Source organism: Meles meles, chromosome 1 (genome assembly GCF_922984935.1).
Source record: "Meles meles chromosome 1, mMelMel3.1 paternal haplotype, whole genome shotgun sequence".
Taxonomy (NCBI): domain Eukaryota; kingdom Metazoa; phylum Chordata; class Mammalia; order Carnivora; family Mustelidae; genus Meles; species Meles meles.
In genome coordinates this window covers 121,144,030-121,163,598 of record NC_060066.1, presented here as the reverse complement: position 1 = coordinate 121,163,598, position 19,569 = coordinate 121,144,030, and the positions used below count along the sequence as shown (strand labels likewise).

At 53.2% G+C, this 19,569-nt stretch overlaps 1 protein-coding gene across 1 annotated transcript; it reads left to right on the top strand.

Annotated features, from left to right (window-relative positions):
* The first annotated feature begins 3,083 nt into the window (after positions 1-3,083).
* Positions 3,084-6,988, top strand: PROK1 (prokineticin 1). The gene is made up of 3 exons (XM_046013380.1): positions 3,084-3,155; positions 5,319-5,444; positions 6,869-6,988. The coding sequence occupies exons 1-3, from the start codon at positions 3,084-3,086 to the stop codon at positions 6,986-6,988; spliced, it is 318 nt and encodes a 105-aa protein (XP_045869336.1).
* Positions 6,989-19,569: the final 12,581 nt, after the last annotated feature.

The window sequence follows — 19,569 nt, the reverse complement described above, 5'->3', positions numbered from 1 at the left end:
CCCCCTTGTACGATCACTCAGCAGTAGGCTATTCCTGTCTATATGCCTCATCCCCTCTGGCCCTGCACATCTCACTGGCTTTCGTGTCCCTGGGGGATGCAAGTTCACTGTTAGTACTTGTCATTGTGTTTTTCTTCTCACCGCTCACTTCTCCTTTGTCTCCTGGGACTCCTACCTAGGTCTAGTTCAGGGCCTCCCCACTCCTGCTTTCTCTTCTGTGCTACATCTATCAGCCCCAAATAACCCTGATTTGGTTAAAATGTGCCAAGAATATTGTTGGAATCCACGTGTTCACAGGAAGAGGAGAGCTCCAAGTTCCAGAGAGAAATCAGACCCGTAACCATGAGCGAATGTTTGTTTAATCGAGTTATCGGGTAAAGAACCCCAAATCTCCCAAAAAACCCCCTTCGGGATTCCCACCAAAGTCACCAGCTACCCCCTACCTTCCTCTAATGAAGCTGGCTTTTCCTCAAGTGCCAGCATTCCAGATGAATACAACTCTTTCAATCAATGTTATTGGCTTTGTTTGCAACAGTATTTCTTGCTACCATTCTTCACCAGTTGTGTGGGATAATTAGTTTTGTGTTGAAGGGAGGGGGTGAGAATGGGAGGCAGAGGGAGGACGGGGGTGGGGGGTGATCAACCATCATTTACCACTGTCTCAGGGAAGGCCTGTGTGAGCTGGCATCTGTGGGGACACCCAGAGCCCAGGACTGCTTCGGGAGTTCCTCTAGCACCCAGCACGGCCCTGCTTTCTTCCTGCAGGTAAGTGTTTGACAGGCTGGGTGGTCTTTCGTTTCTCTGGTTGTGTGCCTGACTCAGTGCGCAGTGAAAAGTAGGCCATACAGGGTCATTATTTCCATGCCCACCTCACAGGAGAATTTTATATTAAGGCAGATAGTTTCCTTTTTTTTTTTTTGTGATACAAATTGCTAATTACTAGCAAATCTCTGCTCTGTACCAGGCCTGGTGAAAAGTATGTCATACACATCATCTCATTTAATTCTCTGTATGCGGCCAGAGAGATCCTCTCAAAATATAAATGACATCTCCTTCCTTTTTCCCCTGCCCCAAACCATCCAAGAACTCTGGCACATTTGCCACCAGGCCCAATACAGTGTCTTGCAACGCTGGTGGGGCATGGCTCCTGGCTCCTGCTCCAACTGTCTCCCCTTCCTTCCCCTACTCACCAGCCTCCTTGCTGCTCCTGGAACTGGCCAAGAAGGCCCTGCCCCAGGGCCTTTGCATTGGTTTTTCCCCCCAGGCACTGCCCCCATCATTCCTTCACCTTATCAGGCCTTCTCTAGTGTCTCTTCACAGAGAGCCTCACCCCATCCAAAGTATCACCTGTTGCTAGGCTCTATTTCTTCTGTTCCTGATAGAACTCAGCACATCTGGCTATTTTATTAAAAATCTATTTGGTTGTCTATTACCTATCTCCTCCCTAGAACCAAAGCTACCTGAGTGCAGGAACCCTGTTTTGTTCACTGCTTGATTTCCAGCACCAAGAGCAGTGCCTCCAATGGAGTGGTCATAAATAAATAAATATGTGGCCAATGAAAACATAAATGGATGAATCCTCACAACCCCCATAATGTCAGAGGTACTCTCTCCCCCGTGTTATAGATGAGAAGACTGAGGTTTAGAAAGTTTGACAGTATTCTTGGGGTCATAAAATGAATGAGCCACCTGGGACCAGAAGTTAAGATGTCTCGCCTCTGGGGTCTGGCTCTTAGCTACTGTGCCAGTTCACCTCTCTCTGCACTCGTAAACGCCTGCCAGTGTTTCTGTATGGGAACCCTATTTCCTTAGACACTCCAAGGAAAAAGCTTCTGATGGATGGCTTGGTTTGGAAGAGCTACAAATCGCCTTTCCTGCTTGGTAGCCTAGGAAAGGCTCTGAAAAGTCCTGCAGTTAAAAAACCTGGTTGAACTTGTATAATTAGTGTTTCCCAAAATGTTGATGGTAGACATTTTTATTTATTCATTGGTGTGTGTAACATCTATTAACATATGGCAAACCATACCTTGGAAATAATAGCTTTTACTCTTGTGAAGGGAAACAGATGTCTGGTACAGGATTCTGAGAGCTATCTCTGGGTTGGCTGGTGTGGGAGGTTTGGGACCGGGGCCTTCCTTGCCCAACAAGAGGACCCATGCCCAAATTCAAGTTCCTACCAAACTGGCACCGGGGTCCACCGTGTTTGTTCATCCCCTCTCATGCTCACCCCAAACCCAGGAATGCAGTGGGAGGCTCCTGGCTCCCTTTATCTGTACCCGGACCCAAGTGTGCTTCTCTAAGAGACCTGGGCTCATCTCTGCCCTCTGGTTCCAGTACCAAGTGACACTTGGTGTTCCTCTTGAGCCTCTTACGGAGCTATTGCTCATGTGGGCCTCTCAGAGATGTCAACACTTTCCCCCCAAGCATGACCTTATTTTCTCACTGCCTTATGTCTCCCTATCAGACTTGTACCCTTTTAGAGGACCAGGGACACTGCCTTCCCCATGCATGTCCTCTGGGCCACCAACTCTGGGCTGGACCAATGGTAAATGCCCAGGTAATTCTTGTTGGCTTCACTGTGAGGGGTCGGGTGACCCTACGTGTATGCTGCAGGGTTTGGAGCAGAAAGGATAAACGGTGATGTTGTAAATCCCTTCATTCATTGCCAGAGCTGCCTGCCCGCCCCCCCCCCCCCCTGCCCAAATCAGAATAGAAGGACGCCCCAGAGGCGCCGAAGACCATAGAGTGAAACGTATGTCACTGACTGCATCTCTGGGCTCCTCGGAGAGCTCGAGCCACTGTCAACGCCCCCAATGTGTTCATTTTTATTGGTTTTGATGATGATCTGATGTCATCAGAGATTCAGGTCTCATGTTCGTCCCTGAGATCATCTAAATAGCACTGGTGACGGGGAAGGGAAGAGCAGAGAGAGGCGCCCACGGGCAGCCTGGATCGAACTGCATAAATCTGGGAGGAGGGAAAGGGCTGGACAGCCTGGCCTTCCCAGCTGGCGCAGGAGGCTGTGTGGGACCAAGCGAGAGGCCGTGGAGCAGGCAGCGTTGTGCCTTTCACCCCAAGTGACCATGAGAGGTGCCATGCGAGTCTCAGTCATGTTCCTTCTGCTGACTATGTCGGACTGTGCCGTGATCACTGGGGTAAGGCGTCCAACTCCCTCTGTGCCTTGGTTTTGGGCGGGTGTCAGGGTCTGCCCGGGATGGGAGCCAGCAACCGTGCAGGAGGCAAACCAAAGCAAACCAAAACAAAACAAAAATTAGGGAGTCAGTGGTCAGCCAGCGTTTCAGAGGGGCATTCCACATGATTTTCAGATTAGTCAGACCTTACCCCCCTCCTAGATGGGAGAAGCTTTGTGTAAATCGAGTCTTATTTCCAAATTCATTAGAAGAACATCGAACATTTTGAAGTTTAGACCTTGGGGAAGAATAAGATTCCTAATTGTGTAGTAAGGAATTCTTTCATAAAGCCAATTAGCACCCCATAATTTATCTTTTGTATAAATTTGGGATTTCATATACAATCCGGTCCACATGTCAGTGTCATTTACACAGCATGTTGACTTAATTAAAGTCAGGGACCTTATTAGCTTTAATTGGGGATGTTTAACTTCTGCTTTTTTTACTCTTAAGAAAGATTGTCTTGAAATTCTTTCTTTCCTTTATTGTTCATGTATTTTAACTGTGCTCGGTTCTGATCAGAGCATTTGGCTGGATGTACCCAAAAGCAAGCATCTGATAACAAGAAGAAATCTTGCAGAAATCTTGCCTCCCCGTGGAGGTTTCCCACACAGGGGCGCTGCCTATCTTAGAATTCGAAACCCTCAGACTGGGGCTTTCCCCGGGACCACCCTCAAATGTGGGACCACTCTTATTAAAAGGGAAAGTAATACCTAAGCGTTTTCCAGATCAAAGCTGCTAAAAAAAAAAAAGAGGGAAATTAATTTTCCCCTAATGTCCTTTAACTTTTTACGTAAAGAATGGAAATGTAGAAAAATGCCAAACCATTTCTGAAACCTCATTAGTTTTCATGGTCACAGAAAGGAAACGTCTTTCTTCTCCTTTATAAGGAAAAAGACTGAGTTTCAAAGACGAACACGTATTAAAGTCAAGTCAATGCTTTTAAGGCCCAGAGCATGAATAACATTGTTAGGGCAAAATTATACCTAATGAATCAGTCTCTGAATCTCCTGTTGTGTAGCCTGAGATCGGGGAGGCCAAGAACAAAGGAGAGAAGCCACCAAGAGGGATGGGACCTGAGGGTTGACCTTGACGCCCAGGTGACCTCACTGGGCCAGCTCCAACATCTGGAGAGGGTGGGACCCAGTGCTGGGGAGGGGGTGTCAAGATCTCCCTCCCCTCTCCATGCCCTGCTGTTGCCCCGAGGCTGACTCCCGGGAAGAGGCTGGGCGGACATGGCCACATGCCCCTGCTCCCTGGACTGTGACCTTCCTGGATTCAGGATGGGATATTCCCTCCTGCCAGATCGAGACCATGATGTTTCAGCTCTGCGGCAGAACAGTAAGGGAGGGTCTGCTTGACCCTGATCCGGGCTTTCAGGGGCTGCTGGGTGTGTGAGATGTGCCCTCGCTGGGCTGGAGACATGCACGCCAGGCGACTGTCACTTGCACCTCCTCTGGGAAGGCAAGCAGACCCCACACCCCGACTTTCCCTTCCTGGGGCTGAGCAAGTTCCCAGCTTCCAGAAACCAGGCAAAGCCGCCCAGCTCCTGTTCTGGAGCCCAGCCCAGAGGGGTCCAGCCCTCTCTGGGGATTGAGGATGCCAGCAGAGAAGCACCAGGGAGATCCCTGTTCTCTAGGGTGCTGGCATCTCAGTGAGGCTGGGCTTCTGGTGAAGGCCAAGGGAAGGGCCGAGGTGGGGGTCGGGGAGGGAAGACACCAACCCTGGGTGTGGGGTCAAGTTTGGATAGTTAGTCCAAGGGCTGGCCCCCTCGGGACTTGGGCCATCAATGTCCCCCACCCCCCCACCTCTGGGAATTCAGATCAGTTCCATTTCCCCAGCATCCTTGGAGCATTTACTAGAGCCGAAGAGCCGTGCTCCTGACTCTGGCTTGGTCTGAGGAGGAGCGTTGCCTACCTACTGGATGGGCTCCGAGGAGCTTGGAGGGGTCCTTGGATGCAGTTGGACGCCCCGCTTAGCCCACGCATCTTGTCGTGAGTGGAGCAGGAGCACGGATGTGCTGTCTGGGGTGCCAGGCAGCCCCGAGGGATTCAGATGTACCTCTCCCTTCTGGTTTCTCTTGGGTGGCACTAACGGGCTCCGAATGGCCGCTTTGTCTCCCTGCAGGCCTGTGAGAGGGATGTCCAGTGTGGGGCGGGCTCCTGCTGTGCAATCAGCCTATGGCTGCGTGGGCTTCGGATGTGCACCCCGCTGGGGCGGGAAGGAGAAGAGTGTCACCCCAGCAGCCATAAGGTACAGCACAGACCTGCTCAGGGCCCTGAGCCAGACAGCTGGGACTGGACCCTGATTTTCTGACTCTGACTCCAGGAGCAGCTCACCGGGGTTGGGCCCTGCTCCTTGCTTCTTGGAGGCAGCCTGGGGTGGAGCGGGGGTACTGATCACACAGCCTATTAGATCTGCAGGCCGGAACCCCAGCTGCTCCTTAGCTGGGTGGTCTTGGGCAATTAGCATGACTGCTCTGGGCCTCAGTCACCTCATGAACACGAGGGGAAGAGACTGATTACTCCAGAAGTCTCTTTCAGATCTGATGAACTCAGATTCTCAAGGGGACTTGAATGCCTTCTGCCCCTAGGAACCGTCCCTCAAGAACCTGAAATAAGACTCACAAAATGGCCTTCCACCCAAGAGATGGGTCTGGTTAGGGCGCCGCAAGCCACGGGCCCAGGGCATATGCTTTAAGGAGGCACTTGTACCCTTTTGGGCCGTACGTGCCTCGTTCCCCTCCCCTGGCAGGCTGCTCCCAGCCCCAGCGGTGTAGAAGGGCCACTAGGCCTTTGCTTCTGAACAGCCAGGTACAAGAGCAACCCCAGGTGTGCACAGGGACCCCGCGGGCCAGCCCCTCCCCTGGGGCTCAGGGGAGTACTCTGCACCCAGGAGCCCTGGGTTCTTCTGGGCGTCCTCCTGTGGTCATGCTCCGGATGCGGACCACTAGGGGGCTGGGGAGGCGGGGCCGAGTCAAGATGGGACAGTGGGACAGTCCCCACTGCCTTGGGGTGTGTGATAGTTTGGCTGCAGATCTGCATTCCCCCAAGGGGACACCGGGGGCAGCAAACACTAAAGCCGAGTGCTTACTATGGGCCAATTTTCAGACTAAGAGCTTTTGCAATTATACAGCTTAAACCTCTTTCTGCCGTATGTGGGAGGTGCTATTTTTGACCCATTTTGCAGATAATCAAGTTGAGACCCACAGACCAAAGAACCTGCCAGTTGTCACGCAGCTAGGAAGGGGCAGACCTGGGAACTGAACCCCGGGCAGTCTGACCCTACCTATGATCATAACTGTTCCTGCTCACCCTCTCTGGAGGAAACCTCAATAGTTTAGTCTCTGGGTGAGTCACAGGGCAGAGACAGTGTCTGTCTGGTCCCCCGCTGCATCGTCAGCACCGCCTAGCGTTGAGCTAGGTTAGGCTGGTCACCTTGTCCCCGGAGACAGTTTCCCTGGGTCGGTCTGAATTCCGGCTCCTCCACAAACGAGCTGCGTGAGCTTGGCATGTCACTCAGCCACCATGCCTCAGTTTCCCCCCTCTGTGATAACTGTTACTGTTGTGCTGGTTGGAGGGGAGACACCGGCCAGGGCTGGGCCGGCCAGAAGCTCCTGCCAGAAGGCCCACCTCCCTCATGGTGAAGTTGTCCTCCTTCTTCTCCTCTTTCCCCAGGTCCCCTTTTTCAGGAAACGCCAGCACCACACCTGCCCCTGCCTGCCCAACCTGCTGTGCTCCAGGTGCCCGGACGGCAGGTACCGCTGCTCCACGGACCTGAAGAACATCAGCTTCTAGGAGCCCATCCGTTGTCGGGACACACGGGGCCTCGGCCTGAGCCCTGCCTGGGCTTGCCTCGGAGGGTGTTTCATTTCTGCTACAAGGCCCAGCCCATCGCTGCCCCGTCCCCCCTCCCCAGACGGTCCTCCTCGGTCCCTCTTCCCTACACACCTATGTGCGTGCAGCACACGGGGTCCCAGCTCTGGGCTGTGGTCCGAGAGGCACCCTGACTGGTACTCTTCCCCTTCTGGCTGCCTGAGGGGTTGTAAGTATCAGGAAGGGGGATTCTTTCCCCTGATCCCCCGCCTCGCTCATGGACGTGACTTGTCCTCCTCGCTAGACCCGTCTCTTCCCCTTCCTGCACGCGCTCTTCTGCCCGAATCCCACATTGCCCAGCCCCTGCCCCCACCGGCCCGGTGTATTGGGTGTATATATTGGGTGTACTGCTCCGAGGGACAGGTCTTGGGCTGAGCCTTTCCATGAGGTCCGTGAGGGGCAACCGGGGAGTTGCTCATCTTCCTTTGATTGACTAAGTCCTTGGTTTTAGGCCACGGGCCCCAGGTCAGTGCTTTGGGGTGGGGTGCGGAGGTGCAGCAGGCAGTGACCTCATGGCAGGTGGGGGGAGCCCACCCACTAGGCCAGAACTGCATTGCCTCTGAGGCCCCTCCCCGCACACTTTACTCGTTCACCAATGAAGCGCCTAGTCCCCACGGCCTCCCTCAGAATGCAAGTGAGGGCAGCTTCATCTAATCAGCCATGACATTTTAGGAGGCAGGCAGGGAGTGACCTCAAACAGCTCCTTTCCGAGGATCAGACCCTGGGAGCCAGTCTGTGGTCTTGAGGATGCAGGGCTTCTGCCCAGCTGGGGGAGGGTGGGAGGTGGGAGGGGAGGCAGCAGGCAGGCACATTGACTTTGGACTCGGGGGGAGGCAACTGTCCCCTAAGGACCAGGCTGCACAGGCCTCACACCCAGGGAAGTCAGCTTCTCTAGACATCAAGGGCTTCCCCAAGTTCAGAGCCATCTGTCTGGGAGTTGTGTCATGGGCCTCCACTGTCCGCTAAAACACCAGCCCCATCAAACTCCTCCCATCTGGACTCTGCCCTGCATTCACCCAGGACAGCAGGGGACACCCGGACACTGCTGACCTGACCCTGCAGAATAAAGGCATGAACAGGGACGAGTGGCCTTGCTGTTCCCGTTCCGCCCGTGTGGGGACTGGGCGGCCGCGAGTGGGAGGGCAGAACAGGGCCTTTTCCGGGTGGAGGAGGGATGCGTCCTGTTACTCTTCCTGTTTCGGGCAGGTTTTTTTTGCAAAAGTGGATTCAGGGTTTCTTTGAATGGAGTGTGACAGGCCTTGGGCTCTGGGCCCAGAGGGCACTGCTCAGGTGTGTTGGTGGTTTGGAGACAGGAAGGGAGCCCTGAACTGGCAGCCGAGTGCGGACTCCAATGGCAAGATCTGGATGGGTTGCAACTCCCATTTCTGCAACTCAGTCCTTTTTGCTTAGTGTCCAGGACCTGAGGCCCCCAGACCACCATGTGTGGGGTGAGGAAGTTCTGTATCAGGACGGCAGTAAGCCTATGTCCGAACCCAGGGGCTGGGAGCATTCCCTGTCAGGTTACTGTCCCCACGGCCCCTCCTCACCCCAATTCCTGGCCTAGAAAAGTGCAAAGGTAAGATAAAAGGACATTGTATCTTGTGTTTCTCAGAAGCCTCCAAGCTCATCGTGGTTAAGGAGACCTTAGGGCTCCTGCCTCCCCCGTTTGCCCTGGATCTGCTGGAGCCTTGCTCAGGGGGTACTCAGGACAGGCTTTACTGTAGGACCCACTCAAGTCAGATCTGAGCCCCGCTCCTTCTCTTTGTTTTTGGCTCCTCTGATAGACCTCATTGCCTGCTCTGTTGGCTCTTGCCCCTTCTTGCAGCCCTTGGATCTCTCCCCTCTGCACTCAGGCTCAGGTGCTGGACGTAGAGCTATACTGGAACCATGTCCAGGGTTCCAATCTGCCCACCCTTGTCCTTTGGGTCTCCAGGTGCCACCGATCCCTACTACGTCATGCTGGTGTGTGGGGCCCTCCCCCGTCAGGCTGTGCCCTCTGCAGGCAGAGCCCTCCTGGATGAGACATGGCCACGTGCCTCAGCACAGCAGAGACACGGGGTGATGGCTGGAGGCACAGGAGTGCCCCTGACGAGGCACACTGACTCGCCACCTGCAGTCCCCATCTCCATCCCCATCTGGAGCTAGCCAGTCTGTAGACCCCTTTTAGTCTAACTGGAACAGTTCTCATATTTTATACCAGAATGCCAAGGAATGTATAATTGACCTCCACCCCAGTTTCGCACTGCCTTTTTCCCCTGAAGCCCTAAGAGCAGAGATGGGGAGGTTGGAGGGGTGGGGAGGTAAGAAAAGTGTATTTGTGAGAAGTTTTTATACTCAGGAATATATTCTTCATCAGGATAATTATAAAAAGAATATACTTATAGGAATAACATATATTAAGATAAGAATTTATTCCCAAAGAGTTCAATTAAATCGGGGTTAGATAAAATGGACATCCCTTCCGGATGCTGCCCTTTCAGAGACAGCCCTACCTCCCCTTGGACCTAACCCCTTCCTTTTCGACAGGTGGAGTCTGGTGCCATCTAGTGACCAACCTGGGGATGGCATGGAGGAGTCAAAGATGTGCCCTTCTCAAAGCAGATGGGGACCATTTCCCAGATGTCCCCAAAGGATAGATTCAACCAGAGGGTTAGAGGGACAGTGCTTCCACCTGTGGAAAGAAATCTGGCACCCTAAGAAGTACAGGAGAAATACTTAGTTGTGGGGTCTTTTGGGTCCGGTCCCACCTACAGAGTTCTTTCCTAGAAGTTGCTGTCTTCTGGCGAGACATCGTCCAGCTTCTCCAGGAGCGAGACGGTGGAGGTAGGTGGGGCCAGGCGATGATGATGGGATGCCTCTTCCCCCACCTATGCCCCTGAACCCCCATCTTCTTGGCTAGTCATCTGGGTCAGCGCCACCGTCACCCCCAGGATCCAAGTCGGAAGCTCAAGAGCAGTCTGGATGTCTTCTCTCTTCCATGTCTTTTCCCATGGCAGCCCTGGCCGAATTTAAGCAGTCATCATGCTGAGCATGGCCTGTGGCAACTGCTTCTGACCTATTCTCTCTGCCTCCAGTTTTCCCCTTAAAAATCCACCCTGGTGTGTCTACCAGCATCTTTCTAGGCAGCACATTTACCTGGTTTATGGCCCCTGATGGCCCTTCTCAGCTCCCAAGGAGAAAACCCAGCCTGTAGCAGGGTGCAGCAAGCCCCTGCCCATTCTTCCTCTGCCTCTTCCATGCTCCCCACCAGGCTTCTCGGCCTCAGGACTGCCTACAGTCCTTGAGAGATGCCATGTGTGTCTTTGCCGGGGCTGTTCCTCCATGGGGACTGTTCCGCGTCTCCTCTGTGGTCTGGTGACCTGAATGCCTCCTTCAAGAGCCCCTCAAATGTGTCCCCCTGCCCCATCCGCATCCATCCACATGGAGACACCTGGGATAGGCCTCACGCGTGAGTTGGCTCCCGCTCTTAGAGAACATCCGTGCCCATGTCGGTCTTCACCCATGAGAGAAGGAAGGGCAGCGTCTGCATCCTGCCTGTGTCCCCAGTTCGAATAATGGGGACCGGGAGGAGCAGCTGTACAGCCAGAGGATGGAGGCCTCCCCGGGGAGCAGACCCATCCCCAACCTCTCTTTTCTTCCCAGGAACTGGGCTCCCCTCCCAGGCCCAGTACACAGCAGAGTGCATCCCTAGGGGCAAGCTGCCCAGGGACTGAGCACACCCAGGCCTGCAGTGGAGGCAGGGGATGGGGAGGGAAGCAGGAGGGGCTTCTGGACCCAGCTCCCTGCCAAGTGCCTGCACCACCCTGTCAGCCTCAGATCCCTTCATTGACTGAGGCCAGGGTCTGCCCTCTGCTGGGGCTGGTTTCAGGGCCTGGGGTCATCACAGACCAAGCCCAGCATTAGCCGTACCAAGCCCAAGAACCAGGTGTACTGAGTACTTGACAGAGGATGTTGGTGGGCAGCCCCTTTCCAGACTCCAAGCTATGCAGGGCCATACCATCCTGCTGTCTGCACTGTGGCCTGTCACTGTGGGCAGAAGGGAGGTCGGGGGAGGAGGCAGGGGTGTCCTGGGCTGGCCTGCCTGGCCCAGACTCCTCCCTCCAGTGTTTGGGGTAGAGAAGCGGGACCAGCTGGGGTGCTGGTTTTCAGGACCTGGGTCACACCATGGATGGGGAGGGTGATGGGACACTTTGGCAGATCTGAAGGGAGGGCCCACAGAGGACTGAGAAGTTTCTGGTCATCTGAAGTGGAACCCAGTTAATTCATATATTAACTAATTAGTTCATCACTCGTTTATGAGCTAAGGGGTCCCTTTCTTGCACAGTAAACAGGGGACCTGCTGGAGGATGGAGACCATGGTTTTCTCCCGGGTCTGGTGCCTGGCTTGGAGCTGTGATCAGGACATTTACGGAATGAATGAATGAATGAATGAATGAATGAATGAAAGAAACAGCAGTGGCATTTCCTAAGAGGAGACAGACTGTCAAGGGTCTCAGGGGCCTCTGGGATGTGGGGCTCTTAGCTGCTGCCCGTCACAGACCTTCTGCTCCCAGAATCCCCACATCTCCGTGCTACCTCCCAGCCCCCTTGCAGTTTCTCACTCACCAGAGGGAGGCCCTCTGAGATCCTGGCAATTGAGAGAGTCATACACAAATCCTACAGTAGCCCTGAGAGACCAGGATGGGCCCCGGCGGGTAGGTCGGGAGTGGGAAAGTACGGGATTGCTGTCTGTGAGAGAGAACATATTAAATTATACAAGTTCCATTTACTTTTGTTGGATGGACTTAGTCCTCTTGGAAACAAAGACAAAAAAGAACCCTCCCTTCCAAGAGAATGGTAGCAGAAGGTAGGGCAGAAGCTGCTGGCACCAGGGAGGGGAGATGTCACCAGTAGGGAACCGAGGAAAGGTAGGGCCTGAGGGAAGCTGGGTGTGGGGGGTGCTCCTCATGGAGGACTAAGGCCTAGACACAGGCAGAGCGGAGGGCAGAGGCCAGAGCCGAGCATCTGTCTGGAGCTCTCCCAAGGGCCTAAAATTCTAGAGCATTCTAGAAGTCTGCTGCTAAGCCCTGCCCCCTGAATATTTGAGGATGAACTCGAGATGGTGTATGGGGAAGGATTCCAACTGGCCGGCACCAAGCAGGCACGTGAGTGCTTCTTGGTCAGTGTTTCTCCTCGGCCCTTCTCCCATCTCACAGACTCTGGCCACAAGGCTCCAGAGGGGTAAGGAACAGAGGGAAGACCCAAGGAGGAAGCAGGAAGCCTCCCTCAGCCAAAGAAAAGTTTGGGCTTTTGAAAGAGGCCCCCAGGAGTGGGGGCTTGTCTCAGAGCTGAGTCTGCACAGCAAACACACTGTTTTACTTCAACTGCGTGTTTACCCAGGTTGGCTTTGTTTGGGGGTGGGTTGCGGTGGGGCCAGGGCCTCAGGCCCGCAAGGGCAACACTTGGCATTCTTACTTTTTTGGAGCTTTGACAGCGATAAGCGCGGGGATTGAGGAATTGCTATTTGAAAATCTGGCCGGTGTCTGATCTGAGTCCAGCCCAAGAGTCCACCTGGAGAATTCTCCTGGAGTGTACCAAACACTCGGATCCCACCAGATGGGGAGGGAAGCATAAGGTGGTCCGGGGCCTGATCTCCATCAGGACACGTTTCCAGTGGGGCGTCAGAAAGAAAAGCGAAGGGCCATCTAGACACAAACAGCTTGCTTCCATCAAAGGCACAACGAACAAAGGAGGCTATGCCCTACCATGAAATGTCACTGAGTCTGAAACTGGGACAAAATGCTGCTAGTCCCGCAGCAGGGGCGGACCTCGGGAATGCTGTGTGGAATGAAAGAAGCCAGGGACGCCCAGCGAAAGAAGCCAGGGGCAACTGCGTGGTGCAGCGGGGCTTAGCCTGGGATCTCGGGGTCGTGAGATCGAGCCCTGTCTTGGGCTCTGCGCTCAGTGCTTGGGGTTCCCCTCTTCTCCCCCACCCCCGCCAACTCTTGTGCTCTCTCTAAACTAAATATATCTTAAAAAAAAAAAAGAAAGAAACTTGAAAGAAAGAAGCCAGACACAAAAGACCATGTTTCATATGATTCTCTTTATGCAAAATGCCCACAGTAGGTAAATCTCCAGAGACAGACAGCCGCTTGGTCATTGCCTGGAGCTGAGTGTAGGAAAATAGAGTGACTGTTGGCGGGTACAGGGTTTCCTTTTGGGGTGGCCAGAATGTTCTAAAATTAGGTTGTACCTACTGATGGTTGCCTAACTCTGTGAATATCTGAGGAATATGGAATTACATGTGTTAAATGGATGAATTCTCATGGTGTGTGAATTATGCCACAATGAAGCTGTTTAAAAAAAAATCATTATTAAAATCCATAAAGTTAAAAAAAAAAAAAAGCTTTCTAGCATCAGTCGGCGGGAGGTTGGTCTGGCCCATGTGTCCAGGCTGAAGAGAACAAGGCCAGGGGCTGTCTCAGCGCTGCTCACAGCTGCAGGAAATGGCCCATGTTTCGTGGAACCAGGCTTCAGCTTCTGAGGTTTGAGGCCTGTAGGCATCTGGGAGGTCCTCAGGGTCTCGAGCACAGCAGGACTGGAACATTCCAGGCTGGTGAACAATTTGGCATCCCTTAATGTTCGTTTGACATTTATTTTGTGGGCCGGGGAGAAAGATGCCCCCAATAAGGCATTTGTCATGAGTGGTTTTCTGTACCAGACAGCTCCTCGAATGGTGTTCTCAACTGTTTACAATTTGGATAATAGGGGTGCCTGGGTGGCTCATTGGGTTAAGCCTCTGCCTTTGGCTCAGGTCATGATCTCAGGGTCTGGGGATTGGGCCCCACTCCCGCCGCCCCCCCCCCCCAACTTGTGATCTCTCTCTCCGTGTCAAATAAATAAATAAGATCTTTTTTTTTTTTAAACCCAGTTTAGATAATAAAGGAAATCCCTCATTAGCAGTACAAAAGCGCTATATGGTACAAGGTGCAAGTTTGGGCTCTCAGTTCCTCCTCATGCCTGCATCTTAAAATGAATGGCAGTGACCACACCTGGAGCTTGTGGAGCCCAGAGTGACACTGACCTAGAGCTGCCCTTCTGGCCTCCACGTGCCTGCTGCAAAGATGTTCCCTGGAGGCAGGATGTCTCCCACAAAGGATTTTTGTTGTTGTTGTTTTACCACCGTTGGGCACTGCCCACCTTGGCGGGAGTGGATAAGTCCCTATGTAACCGCTGAGTTAACTGGCACCGAGTCCTTCTTGCAGGGATGTTTGTGCCTCTTTAAGAACAGTACCCTGGGGCGCCTGGGTGGCGTCTGCCTTTGGCTCAGGTCAGGATCTCAGGGTCCTGGGATCGAGCCCCTGCATCAGGCTCTCTGCTCAGCAGGGAGTCAGCTTCTCCCTCTCCCTTTCCCTCTGTGCGCTCTCTCTCCATCAAATAAATAAATAAAATCTTAAAAAAAAAAAAAAAAGAGGCTTACCCTGAACAGCTGACCCTGGGTGGGAATAAGGTGGAAATATGGCCCGTTCCCTGTTCCAGTCATGGTCAGGGCCATAGGTAGCCCCAGAAGCCCAAAGCCATAGAGTCACCTGGAGAACAATTTTTAGGTGGTGTCTGCCTTAAAAATGAAACAGCCCAGGCTATCCTGCAGCAAATGAGTATATTCAGGACCAGCAGAGGAATTGCAATTCGGGATAAGCCAACTTAGGTAAAGCTGAGGCGAGCCTGGAGGACACAGTGGGAGAGCCTCCTTTTATAGAAGAAAGTGGGGATGTAGGGGGCGATGTATGGCGGCTTCTCGTTGGCTGGCTGGCTGAGGACCTCTTCCTTCTTCCTGCTGGTCCAGGCGAGCTTCCACGACATTCCTGACACCTTTCCCTGCCTGGCTTCCCGAGTTCATTTTGAATGAGCTTTCTTTTATTCATTTTCATGGTTTCTCCCTCAGCTCTCCTGAGGCCCCTCTTGACTGCCACAGAGGTCTTCCTCTCAAAGTTTACGTAGGGCCTCGTGGAGCCTGCAGCTGGCTACAGGCCTGAGAGCCCAGTGCCTGGGCCTCAAGGAGATCACGGGGCCCAGGCCATGGGAGGGACACAGTTTATGGCCCTCTGTCCAGAACATTCTTTCTTATCTTCGCCTCTGCCCTATTGGAAGTCCCTACCCATGGATTCTAGGGACATTTGTTGCGTTAAAATATGAGTGTACCTTGGAAGAAAAACCTGGGTGGTGTTCTCAGAAGGGATCAGAGCCACCCCCCAGCCCCTCCTCTGGCCTACCGAGGACAGGGAAACCTTTACTTGGGGGCCGAAGATTCACGAAAGGATGAAGTGTGTTTACACAGAGAGAAACGCTGACGAGTAAGAAGCCGTGGGCACAGCTCTGACAGAGACAGGCAGAGAGGATCCTGTGAAATCCTGTCACAAAACTAAGCCCCGAACACTAAGTAAACAAATATGTCGAATGACAGCTTGACATTTTCTCGTCATTTTGCATTTCACTCTGTTGGCATTGCTTGGCAAATTACCCTAATTCTGCTTCCCAACAGGGGGTGATGCACGGTGGTGGATGGCGCAGACTGCGCGGGTCTGAGCCCTGGTCAAGTCACTTCCTGGCTGGGGGCTTTGGGCAAGTTGCCGAACTTCTCTGCCTCAGTGTCCCCATCTGTAAAATGGCACAAACAATAGTAGTACCCGCCTCTTAGGGCTGCTGGGCAAGGGTGTGCAAAGTGCTTAGGACAGGCTGTGCACGAGGAAGCGCATTAGGCATGCTTTATGCTTTTTTGTTTCTTTATGAACACATCTTGGACAGCCCCTGCTGGGAGCCTTCTGCCCAGGGCCTGGTCCTCCTGGAACCGCCTTACCAAGCCCACGTTACCTGGAGTCATCTCCTGGACATGCTTCTGCTCCCCAGGACTGGAGTGTGGTAGGAAGAAATTACAGTTTGTCCAGACCTGGTTCTGTTGATATTATGAAGTTTAGAAGCACAAGTTTATATAGGCAAAGCTCAATAACAACCCATTTAGGAACATAGATACGCAAATCTTATCTAAGTGCCTCTTAATACCTTGCTTAAACATATGAGTCACTATTTTAAAGTAATATTTGCTCAATATGGGCCGTGATCTTAACACTGCGCTATGCAATTTTTTTTTTTCTAGAAAAAGCATAAGGAGAGTGGGCTCTGAATTCTATCCTGAATCTTCTCAAACTGGGTTCAAATTAAACCAGCCAAAGCGTGTATATCTCCTGAGACAGGTGTCACTTCTGGAGGTTGTCCCCCAGGAGCTGGTGGTCCTAGGAAATGTCATTTGCCCCATAAACCCGCAGCTCCCAAGCTTCAGTGTGCATAGCCCACCAAAGGGAAATGTCAAAATGCTGAGTCCCGGAGACTTGGGTTCGAGGGGCCTCTAACAAGCTCTTCTCCAGTGGGGGGGGGGGCTGCAGGTCCTCCCCAGGCCTCCATCCCCAGGGAGACACTGTCCTACCTGGGCACCCTACCCTTTGGAGGAAATCAATTAGGTCTATAAGGAAAATTCCCATTATCTTTCCAGGGGGGGCAGAGAGGCTAGTTTCCATTAGGAAAAATCCATTCAGCTAGAGCTGATCTTCATGTTAAAACAAGGACTAAGAAGACAGGAGGTGGGGAGGAAATTCGGTGTGTGTGTGACTATGCCTGGGTCTGCAACCGTCCAGAATTAGGTTTCAAAGAGGGCATAATTGTCCCCGAGGACACCTCCATCAGCAGAGTGGTGAAGCAGGAAGAGGAGTACAGAGAGGGGTACAGAGAGAGGAGGCCCCTCTAAGGGGCTGTAATTTCCATTCGCTTCAAGGCCAGCAGCTGGGCCCACACCTGGATGCCGCAAAGCCCAGGTGAGGAGACGTGCTGGATGGCCCGAGGCCCCAACCAGGAGGCAACCACATGTCCTGCAAGCGTCGTCCATGTGCTCTCCAGTCCCCAGCTGGGAGCCAGCTGGGAGCGGGAGCTACGGGGATTTGACTGGCCTAATGGGATGTTCCATGTCTGGAGAGAGCGTTAGGGAGTCAGGCAACAGAAAAATGGGTCTGAGACCTCAGGTAGAGGTCCCCTGCTCTGGAGCCTGCTGGGGGCAGGTATCTCAGTAAGAAACCCCATGGGCGGGCAGCCACACTTGCTCCCAGGTGAGGGGAAGGGATCAAAGGCTTTCTCTGCCAGGTGTGCATACCTGATCCAGTCAGCCTTGGAGGAGGGACACTGAGAAGAGGCCCAGGGGCAGGCCCAGTGAGGTGGGGTTGGAGGGAAGACCTGGGAATGTTCTCAGGGGGACTAAGCACTGGAGAGGATGGGGTAGAGGCTGGAGAAAGATGGGAGAGAAGGTTCTTGCTCCCTGCTGCAGCTTTGTTGGTTAAGATGGTCCCCCAGGGCCCTAACTGGCAAGGGACAGCTGTGAAATGACTAAGTGGTGTAGTATAAGGGGTCTGCTCTCAGGATATCGATTTCCTCCCTCCTCTTAGGCTCTGTGGGTGCCTGGGATCATGGGAAAGCCAGCTCATGGCCAGCACATCCCTGGACAGCATGCACCCTCCCAGGGCTCTGCCATCCCAGGGAGATGCCAGTGGAGGCAGCCTCATCGCAAAGCTTGTGGGCCAGGAGGGGCTTTGCTGCCTGGCCCCAGAGATGTTCTGAGTCACTGGGGAGCTGGAGACAATCAGAAATGGGGCCCCCAGCATCTCCTGTCCTCCTTCCCAGACACTGCCCTCCCCATTTCCCGCCCGTGTTCTCCTTTCCATGAGGTGTTCTGTCCCTCCCTGTCCTCTGTCTGGTGGTCCCATCCTTCCTGGTGGCACTGGGACCAAAGCTTCAGATTCTCTGCTCAGTTGTCTGAAGGGTCAGGCAGCTCCCAGTGTCCATTTCTACATCTGATGCGTGGGGAGAGTAATTCCTGCTGCTCCCAGAGTTGTCACTAAGAGATGTGAATTGCTGGAGAGGGGGCCTTAAGAGGGAGCTTTTGCAGCTCAGGAGACCCTGGAAAGGGAGAGTAAGCAAGGAGACCCCCTGGGACCTACCTTTCCTAGTTTGAATCTTGACTCTGCCCACTACTTGCTAGTTGGATGACCTCAGGAAAGCAACTTCTCCAGCCTCAATCTCCTCCTGGGCGAAGCGGCATTCCCACTAGGGCTTACTTCACAGGCTTGCTGTGGGGACTGGGTGAGATGGAGCCAGCCCGAGCTTGGCACATAGTGAAGGCACGGGAAATGTGAACTTTGGCTACTACAGGAGCCTGAGGATGGAGAGTGCTCTGTTCACTGGGATAAACTTTTCTTCTGTTTACACCAAGTGGGTGCCGCCCCCTTCAGTAGAAGATGGTGTCTGCACCCATCAATCCCCACGGGGCAAGTGTGGAAACTGGATGGAGAGTGGAAAGAAAGAGCTGTCCCCACGCCTGCCCCCACCCCTGCCTCTGACCCATCATGAAATGGGCTGGTGGGGAGTGGGAGGGGTGGGGGAGTGAGGCCAGCCCTGCCCACAGTGAGGAAATAGCCCAGAACCCCACCTTGTCCATGCCCCTCCATCACCCTGCCTCCCACTCCATGACTGCTGGCTTTAAAAAACAATTTTAAACACCACCCCAAACAGATGCACCCAGGACTTCGCTGCGCCCTGCAGCCGGCTTCATTCTGTAAACCACCCCATGGAGCCCGTCTGTTCAGTTCAAGGTGAAGATTTTAACTCTGGCTATTTATAATTCCTGCGATGGAGCAGGTGTCAGTTTCAAAGCAGTCAGGCCAGCTGTCGCCGTGGAAGTTGAGGGGGAGACAAGCATTATTATAAATTAATGTTGCCAATGATTACCATTTGATATTTTTAACACGCATTCACCTCAGAGGAAAGAAATCCTCTTTAATCAATGTGGCCGAATGGTGTGCACCTTCCCATCCGGAGCAGGGGTTGCTGAAAATCTCTGGGTGTAGCTTCAGGCAAAGATCTGATGGAAGAAAACTACTGAACCCTGAAAATAAGTGAACCCTACAAAGATTACCTTGTCATCCTGCCTCTGTAGGCTGAGACTGTCAGGTTTGGGCATCCTGCTTTTCCTTGTCTCTGTCCATCCTCTCTGTGCTTCCTGCTCCAGCTCCCGGACTGGACTAGAAAAACCCCTGGAGGGCTTCATTGGAATCTACGAGTCCCAGGCTTCTCTTTTTGTCAGAGCTCTGCTCATAAACCACGCGACTTCCTATCAGAGCCCGCCGCTGAAGGGCTTGTCTGCACACTTGACTTATTTTTTCTGCATGGTATCAGAATAAAGGGTCACCTTTATTTGAAAGTCGGTACATTTCCCCCAGAGGCAGCATTTTCTGCATCTCTCGGAAAATGGAAAGTTCTGGCATCCCTGCATTGGGTTCCCACAGTGGCATGGATGAACTGGTGGTTGGGGTAGCCAGTCATTGGCAGGAGTGTAGACATTCCCTGAACCTGCCACTCGGGGGGCCTCCGCCACACCTGCCTCTGGGTTTGCCTTGGATCTGCAGATAATGTGTTGGGTTTATAGA

Coding starts and splice junctions, on each gene's coding strand:
- PROK1 (XM_046013380.1), top strand. CDS start 3,084: ATGAGAGGTGCCATGCGAGTCTCAGTCATGTTCCTTCTGCTGACTATG. Junction 3,156..5,318: donor ACTGTGCCGTGATCACTGGG/GTAAGGCGTCCA, acceptor GTCTCCCTGCAG/GCCTGTGAGAGGGATGTCCA. Junction 5,445..6,868: donor GTCACCCCAGCAGCCATAAG/GTACAGCACAGA, acceptor CTCTTTCCCCAG/GTCCCCTTTTTCAGGAAACG.